Raw genomic sequence first — 9,269 nt, forward strand, 5'->3', positions numbered from 1 at the left:
TAATATGTTCAAATTGAAGGAGGGGAAGTTTAGGTTAGAAATTAGAAAAAAGTTTTTTACTCTGAGCGTGGTGAGACACTGGCACAGGTAGCCCGGGTATGTGGTGGCTGCCCTAACCCTGGCAGTGTTCAAGACCAGGCTGGATGAGCCTTGAGCAACCTGATCTACTGAGGAGGTGTCCCTGCCCATGGCAGGGGGGGGTGGGACTAGATGATCAGTAAGGTCCATTCCAGCCCTTAAATTCTATGATTCTATGGTATTAAAATTTTAATCTTGTGATGTTTAAGACTATAACAGCAAGGAAGGGGAGGCCAGGTACAAATGATATCCTATTGATAGCCACATATAATAAAATGGAGATAAAGTAGAAATTATGCTACTGGGACTAAAAATGTGTAGCATGAAGCTATCTATTATCTCACTTTGATCCTAAGCATTGTTTACCATCCTAGGAATTTCCTGTTCACAGGGTGACTAAGCACTGCCTGGGATTTTCAGACATATTCTATATTGGCTCCAAGATGAGGGAAGACAGTGAGAGCTTTGTGGACTGACTATGGGAGAAATTAAATGAAGGGACTGGTGGGGTTCATTCTCACACTTGGCCAACTCTTACTTGGTAAGAGAAAGCTAAGCTGGCTAGGTAGTTTACACTACTTCTGCATCAGTGATACTTGGATTTATGTTTAAAATGCAATTAGTCAGAATATTGTGGATTCTCCAAACTTAAAGATATGCAATATTTGGCTGGGAAGGGCCCTGAGCAACCTGATGTATCTTTGAAGTTAAGACCAGATGTCTGTCAGCTGCCTGTTCCCACTCAAGTTACTCTCTAACGCTGTGAATTTCAGGAGATCAAGTTTTGCAAATAACTGACTTAGTTCAACTGATAAATATTACTTTCATTTTGTGTATTAGAAGAATTAGTGCTGGAATAAACTGTAATGCCCCAGGGTCAAATTCTGTCATCTCTGTGGAATTAACTTCCCATTATAAGACCACAGGAAAGCAAGCAAGTGTGGTCTTGTATCTGCACAACTCACTAATCCTCCGAATTAACTTTGTCTCTTTGCATGGATGAAATTATAAATATATATGGGGTGTGGTTGTAGAACAGTAAAAACCTCTTTTGACGTCCTAAATCTGTGAGTATGAGCCTTCTGTACTCGTGCTGAAATACTGGGGGTGAATGAGAGGGTAATCCATCTGCACTTCATGGCACCGCAGAAAGCTGAAGTCTCTGGGACATGGTACTAACTACTTTTCTTCTTTGAGGATGGAGAGAAGAAGCTGGTACCCTCACCTGTCAGCACAAACAAGAGGACTTGTTCCATGCTGGGTGATGGAGGTCTGGTACTTGGCACACAACTTGGTGCTACATCCAGGCTTGCTCCTTTAGAGGCCTGTACTTCAGGTGCCTCTTACTACGGAAGCTACAGGGCCATAGCTGTGGAAGGCTGCTGAAATTTTTAGCTGTCAGACAAATACTTTTCTATCTGAGATTTGAGGACTCCAGCATCCATTCCTTAATGGGTGCATGATTTGCCAAGTGCCAAAATGGTTTCAGAGTTCTCAGTGTCTGAAAACATAGGACTGGGAATATATATTTCTGTTTTTATGTTTTTCTTTTGTGTTAGGGATGGACAAACTGCACAGCTGGTTGAGGAAGTGACTGCTGAGGACAAGAATATGACTGCTTGTTGCTGTGCTGGCAGAAGTCAGCAGAGATCAGGAGGCAACACTGAATCTATCTGTCTACATACAGGAGCAGATGTGGATCTTTGTGTCTTCCTTTGTGAAGAAGTACGTTTTAATTGTAAGAACTACAATGGCCTGGAAATAGTGCAGTTCTAGAACAAATCTGCTGAAAATTAAGTGTCCTGGGGAATTTAGGTGCTCTATTTCCATGACCAGATCAACAGAAACTCCACAACACTAGTAAACACATTGTTAGCTCTCTGACAATGAACATCCCTATTTGTTATCTCCTGACCAGCAACTGATTAAGATAAAGGAAAGTGAAGGAAAATATTTGAACTATTTATACACCAGTGAAACTGATGTCATGTTATCTTCCTTCTTACGCAAGATCATGTTTGCTACCAGCAATATTGTATCTTGGCCCAGAGTTAGGACAGATTCTCATTCCTCATCTCTCTGTAAGGAATGAACCAACTCTGATATGTCAAGTTGGAAGGGACTCATAAGTACCGTAAGTCCCTGCTCATTGCAGGACTAGCTATAAATAAGCTGTATGACTAACAGCATTGTCCAGACACTCCTTGAACTCTGACAGGCTTGACACCATGACCCTGATAAGTCTGTTCCAGTGACCTACCACCACTGAGGAAGTTGTAGGCTGTGATGAGGTCAGCCCTCAGTCTTCTCTTGTCCAAGCTGAGTGAACCGAATGGCATCAGCTACTTCCTGTAAGTCTTGCCTTTGAGAACTTTCACAATCTTGTTCACCCTGCTCTGGACATACTCTAGTAGAGTGGTGTCCTTATTACACTGAGGTTCCCAAAACTGCCTGCAGTACTCAAAGTGGTGCTGCATCAGCACAGAGAAGAATGGGACAATCACTTCCCTCAACTGACCAGTGATACTGTGCTTGATGCACACAAGTATACAGTTGGCCTTTTTGGCTGCCAGGGCACACTGCTGACTCATACACAATTTGCCATTAACCCAAACCCCCAGATCTCTTTCTACAGGGCTGCTCTCAAGCCTCTTGTCCCCCAAACTGTATGTATAACCAGGATTACCCAATCCCAGTTGCACTTGAAATACCCCAACTTAAATGCATTTGCTTATACATATTTTTATTCTGATTAAGGGAGCAAAAGAGTACATCCGCAAGACCCATTACATGTGGATACATGAAGAAAATTCAAATAGCAATCAGCTGTATTTGGTCATGATGATTGACCAAAAAAGATTTAAGGAGAAATATGAATTATATGATTCCTGTAATGTGTCTTTAGAAAGTGAGGAAGAGCTTTGCAGTATCAGAAGCAGAAAGAATTGCTTTGTCAGAGTAGGTATGGTTTGTGACAGTTTAGAGTTTAGTCTGGGAACATTAGAGTGACTAATTCCAGAGGAGTCACCACGAAACTTGTCCATAGAGAAACCTGGCTTAAATAGAAGGGCTGCATTTTTTCCCCATAAATGTCTGCTGATAAATGGGATTGTGGTTTTTCTCAGTGTGATGATTCAGCACTATTATTGTTAAGTTGCACCAGGATCATCTCTGCTCATGTTCATGCATTCTTTGAGTCCAGTTTTCATTCCCCTAATACTGTGAAGAAAGGAAAGCCAAAGGGGCCTCTGTTTTCATGGCATAATTTCTCTGACTTCATTTTTCGTTTTTTTAAATAAAGCCTTCTGGTTTTAGAAAATATGGATAAAAGAGAGAGTATGCATTTCTTTTTACCCTTGCTACTGCAGTGCTTTGGGTCTTGCTGTGAGGGACAGAAACTCTTTTGGCTTTCTTCTCTTTAAGGTGAAAAGCATCTGCCGAAGAAGAAGATGCTGCTGGTTGGGTTGTGCTTGATCAAGAAGAGGAAAGGGTGGTCAGCCCTAAACTCTTCAGAGACACTTGTGTCATCCACTCCAGCTCCCACTGAGCCTACCACCTTACTGCCTGCTTCAGAAATTTCCACAATTGCCTCGTGGAAGGCCTCAGACACCTTCAGGCTCTCTGCTGAAGAGATGCCAGATAGATTGGCTGATGAGCTGAACAGGTCAGTGATACCCAAGGCTGTTAAGACAGATGTGAGGTTATATTTTTCCTCAATCTTCATGCGGGGGAGATAAACTTTTATTTTCCTCTCTTCCATCTTAGTAGAGCTGGTCCACTCCTTGAGATTTTCAAAGGTGATTGCAGTCTCAAGCTGAAAGGAGACAAGAAAATTAGATCTCTGGGATGAGAGCACTTCTTTTGTGGCAATGCAGTGGCATTTTTTGGGGGGGTTTCCCTTAAACTGACTGGTCTTGTCATACTATATTTTCTTAGTGTAGACAGATAATGTATCTAGAAGAGGAAAGTAAACCAAGAGTGTCTTCCCTTCTCTGTCCTGCTTTCTATTTCTTTAATAGACTCATTGCCAATTAATTTTGCTAATGAGATGGCTACTCAACAAATTTCACCTAAAGCTCTTGCCTATTTATCTTCTTTTCAAAAATCATCCTGTGCTTTTGAGTTGTAAGATCTACATTTAAGGCATCCAAGTAACCCATTGTTAATGGTAACCAGTTAGTAATACTTGAACTATCAGTTATTAGTGAAGAAATTTAGGTGTGTTCAAATTATTTTCATAATTTAGATTCTTTGAGTTAGTGTCCAATCATTTCAATGAACTCTGATTTATTACGTAACTTTTCCTATTCTGACAAACTACAGTCCTGCTAACAGCAGTATCCCATGCCTGTATTCTGTTCATATCAACAACAGTATGTTGTGCACATTTTACTTTCTAAAATTGCTTTAACCATTCCAGTGCCCCTCAAATTCAGTTTTTGAAGGTATACAGGAAGCATGTTGAACATTGTCAAACCAAGCAATAATTGCAAATAGTTAAACTAAAAAGAACTTCCCAGGAAGCTCCTCAGTGTGCAGTAATGAGGATGTAAAAGCTTTGGAGTTCAAGCTGCTGGAGTAACAGCTGCTTAGCTGAGAAGAATCTATTCAGCAATCCATACTCAGTACAAACTATTGCAGGACCACTGAGACAGCTGCATGCTTCTATGCAACAATCCCTTGTTGCCAGTCTTCAGATCTGTGCTGGTGACTTGCTTTAAGATAACTTTATTGTGAAGAGTTTTGCAGCACCTAAATTTCACTGTGTTTATGGTTTTCTGAAACCAAACTGCCAGGGCCATACCTTCTCCAAGCCAGAGATGTCATCAGGCAACAGCACCCACAGGCTCAGCTGCCCACTGGCATATGGAACCTCCAGGATCTTAATTTTCTCAGAAGTGATCTCTGCCACTTTAAATGAACCAATCTGATACATCATCTGCACAGGTTTGCTTTCTTGCTGCAAAACCAAGTAAGATAATATAGTTTTCACAAAGATTATTCCTAGAGTATAGAAATGTCTACTTATGGTTAAAACTGCTACTTGCACTTGTTCAGAAAGACTGTATAACAGCTTATTCCCTTCATAAACACTAGAAGAGGACACACACCTTTAAGGTGATGTATGCCCACATACCTCAGTAATTTTGAAAGGCACTGTCTGGGTGTCTTCATCCCTAAATGCTTTCTCCCACAATCCTTTGAAGTAAATGGCATTGACAAGGACTATGTCAGTCTGTGGATCCACAGAGCTTGGTTGAAGGATATTTTTGATCATTCCTTTAAGAATGCATAGGAAAAGAAAACATATGTAACACGTGTATAACACATCTTACTTGGCAATCACAACATTAAATGAAGGGTAAAGAATTTGTGGGGAAGAGGGTGTGGGGCAGGGACATTGTTTTGGTTTGTTATCTTGTTTGTTTGTTATCTTGTACTTCCAAGGTTGATTGCTGTTGGCAATAGCTGTGGTTTCATTCTCTATAAAGAATTCTAAACCCCAGAGATTTGCTTGTTAGAAAATGCGTATATTTTGTGACAATGGGAAGAACCATTGGAACCTTTTATCCCAGGATAGTCTCCAAACCAAACATTTAATACTGCTTGCTTCAAACGAAAGTTGAAACAGTGTCAAACCACTTGGAAGTGTGCACAAAGTGCTGTCCCTTTCATTGGGACTGGAAGTATTACTTATCAACAAAGTCCCTACAGATATAAGGAGTTCTCTAAAAGGGGTATGTAAGAGGCAAAAAAAATTCATTAAATAATAGTTCCATATCTGGGAACCAGTCTACTACCCAGGAGAAGAAGCAGAGGGAGAGGTTTGAGGTTTTTTTTTCTACTGACTTAAGTGTTCTCATATGCTGTTCAAATGTGGTGGCAGAAGGGAAAATAAGTATGCTGAGAGTTGATTTCCTCTTACCATTTGTCTGACTTTCAACCCAGGAATTGATGATCTCTCTGGCTTGTTCTGCAGCTGTTTGAAAGCTGATCGATTCCAAGCCTCCCTTATACAGTTCCTTCACACACTGTAAGTATTCCTGCAGAGGAAGAGTATGCCATTTTCACATCAGAAAGTCAAAGCATTTTGCAAATGAAAAATGCAAAAATGAAATTAACAGATAGCTTGTTAAGGCTAAGCAGTAAGCCATGATTCTAGTTCATAAGTATCTTAAGATTTGACAGTCATTGTTTCAAGCAACAGTATCTGTCCATATTTTAAAATATGTTTTACAGTACTGAGTTTGATTCAAAAATGGCATTCATATTAGTTAAATATGTGGGGGCTTTAATTTTGCCCACTTTTTAAATTTTTACTTTGCAATGGTGTTTTCCTTTAATTTCAAATTAAATGGTCCTTTCAATGGAAAACCTTGGAATATTTTTGAGAACCCAAAGTTATTTTTCAGGTTTGTTTTGCAAGTTGAGAAAACAGAGTTACCTCTTACAAACAAAAATTACCTTTATTAATTATACCTTGACTTGATTGGATCATTATTATACTTTGCATAAACATCTTTTTGGCTAGTTACATGCTTTCTCAAGGCTGCTGAGGGTTAGAGCTGTGATAGAGAGAAGTGGTGAATACTTTCTTTCATATGGAAGAAGATTTCTTCAGCAGAACCTAGACTTCTCACAGTGCTTTTTGCATTACAGAAAGCTACAGCTTTGACAGGGAAATATATTCAGGTCAGATCTTAGAGCAACTCACCGGCAGGATTGGGTACTTCTCTTCTGCATAAAGTCTGCTGGCAATGCCAATCGAATAATTGTCACTTGCTTTGGTGATTTTAGTGAACATGTCTTTAATCGAAGTGTGGATGCTTAGAGATGTGCCGCACTGAATCGTTGACATGAATACAAATAAAGAGTTAGATGATATTACTTAAGTTTTAATAATTAGTAGGTTTTGCATACTGTATGAAGGGAGTAGAGTAGTTCAGATGCGTCTACTTATAACACTCTTCATCCTGTGTGTCTGGTTGCTGTAACTGTGCTGATGTAGTAATTTTATAATATATGTAATTCCGTGTTGGTTTTCTTCTGTAATTTCCTCATACCTCTCTTAATTACCTGCTATGATAATCTAGCTCCAGGAGATCAGGTAGGCTTTTCTCCATTACCATCTAGTCCTTTTTAACCAGTAACATCCAGCTACCTTGTCTAAGCATACAAATATCTATAATTTTCCCCTGTTTGCTCAATATTATGGTGATGGGTTTCATCTCATGCTTGTTCTGAATACTCTGTTACCTCCCTTTTCTCTCTGTTCTTATGAATGAAGTGTTCCCCCAGCTGCTAGATGCAGACCACTAGCTGCTCGTTGGAGATGGGTTGGAACTGCTAAGAGGCTGCTTTATCTGCTAGTTTTTGCTCCCAGGAGAAAGTGACATAGAGAAGGATATGATAGTATTTCTGTACCTGAGATTCAATACTCTCCCCGAATCCTGGGATTTTGTCAAAGTGAACCGCCTGTAATTGAAAATAGCAGCAGTTGAAATAACAGGTATCACAAAAAAAAAATAAAAAGAAATGTTATGCAACTGAGAGTTGCACATAATGTTTGAAGCAAACATATTGGCTAACTGAGAAGCTGGATGACTCAAAAGGTGCAGTCCATCTTTCCCACCTGTGAATAGCCATGCCTACTGTTGCCTGCTTAGCTGATCTCTTTTTCTATTGAACATCTAGAAATCAGCTCCAGTGTGCTATTAGTACTAATTTTCTCCTACATAACAAGCCAGCCACTCTCTATGAAGAAAGTGGGAGCTGTGGGAAACTCACATGAAACAATTTGAAGTCTGGAGACATGTTTTGGCTCTTTTCCTGGAGGCTTTGTCTCCTCTCCTTACACCAAACAAAGGACCACTAGAGTGAGTTGTTTACTTTAAGAAACCTACTGCTAATAATGCTAAAATTTTAATCCAGTTTCAGGGTTTGTGGCTGATGCATTCATTTAACACTATAGGAATTTGAGATGGCTGCAGCTTTTGATAACTCTGGATCCATATTTTTTAGCATCTGAGCTAAGGCACGTTATCAATTAATTAAGTGCTGTAGCTCTGTTGAACAGCAGGAGGGTTTAAATCCTTAACTGTAGGCTCACCTTTTCTATCTGAGCCTTGGTGCTATCTCTTGCACCTAGGTAGATCATGGACAGAGCTGAAATGATGGTCACAGGGGAGTAGAAGATGTTCTCCTGGACATGATGGATTCGCAGCTCCTTGAATACATCACAAGAAAATTCTGTGCTTACTGCACCAATGGAGCCCATCGTGGAACCAGTATTGCCTAGAACAAACAGCAGAAGTACAGGAACAAAGTAATAATGGAATACCATACAAACACAGCACATGCATTTTAATAGTAGTTTGCAGGTAATGAAATATATACAAGTAGTTTTGAATTGATTCTGTGGCAACATGCCCTTTGCTATGCTCACCTCTCATGCATGTTAGAAACTCCATATTCAAAAATCTATTTTTTCTGTATCTGTACACTGTTGTCTTTTTGTAACAGGTCCTCAGAGGTCTTAAATCTGTAGGTGATTTCTGTTTACCTTTTCAAACCAGTCAGACAACAATTGCCTGAACTTATTTTCATTCAGTTCCTTAGTACTTTGTAGCAGCTTTGATGAAAACAAGCAAATATAATCTCCTTGATACACTTACAAAGCTGGAAATTTAAGTGCAAATTCTGCTAGACTTGCTCTAAGTTTGGACAGATATAAGTAAAAGCAGAGGCTGGCTATTTTTATTTTCTAAAAATAAACAAGTGCAGTAAAATATCTGCTTGTTGCACTGTACTTCCTGTCAGTAGATATTCAAAGGCCTGTAGCTTTACCCTCGTTTTAGGAATGGAAGCATGATAGGCAATATAATTCATCTAAGGTCGCCTAGTCTAGGAGTGAGACTGATGCACAAAATTCATGTTTCATCCTATTGTGCTTTCAACTATAACTTACTCTGCTTAAAAATATTATAGTATAACCTTTCAGAGAAATTAAAATTTGTTAGTGACATTCAGAGAGAAGAGAAATGCAGACATGATAAAATAGCAATGTCTACCATCATTCAGTTCTGTTAAATGAATATTTGTGACATAGACCAGTAAAAGCTTTATATTTGTTTCTGTCTGAGGCTGGATGGTATAAGTACTGTTTGGACACTGTACTTACATAAAGCACA

The 9,269-nt window shown here is 39.4% G+C and overlaps 1 protein-coding gene across 1 annotated transcript; it reads right to left on the reverse strand.

Annotated features, from left to right (window-relative positions):
• Positions 1-3,496: 3,496 nt before the first annotated feature.
• LOC103801416 (ovalbumin-like) lies at positions 3,497-8,356 on the reverse strand. The gene is made up of 7 exons (XM_009073831.1): positions 8,189-8,356; positions 7,504-7,554; positions 6,794-6,922; positions 6,005-6,122; positions 5,216-5,358; positions 4,883-5,038; positions 3,497-3,892 (listed from the first exon to the last, which is right to left on the reverse strand). The coding sequence occupies exons 1-7, from the start codon at positions 8,354-8,356 to the stop codon at positions 3,497-3,499; spliced, it is 1,161 nt and encodes a 386-aa protein (XP_009072079.1).
• Positions 8,357-9,269: the final 913 nt, after the last annotated feature.

Source organism: Acanthisitta chloris, unplaced genomic scaffold (assembly GCF_000695815.1).
Source record: "Acanthisitta chloris isolate BGI_N310 unplaced genomic scaffold, ASM69581v1 scaffold2344, whole genome shotgun sequence".
In the NCBI taxonomy this organism is placed as follows: Eukaryota; Metazoa; Chordata; class Aves; order Passeriformes; family Acanthisittidae; genus Acanthisitta; species Acanthisitta chloris.

Coding starts and splice junctions, on each gene's coding strand:
- LOC103801416 (XM_009073831.1), bottom strand. CDS start 8,356: ATGGGCTCCATTGGTGCAGTAAGCACAGAATTTTCTTGTGATGTATTC. Junction 7,555..8,188: donor CCAAGGCTCAGATAGAAAAG/GTGAGCCTACAG, acceptor TTTCAATTACAG/GCGGTTCACTTTGACAAAAT. Junction 5,359..6,004: donor GGTTGAAAGTCAGACAAATG/GTAAGAGGAAAT, acceptor GCATTCTTAAAG/GAATGATCAAAAATATCCTT.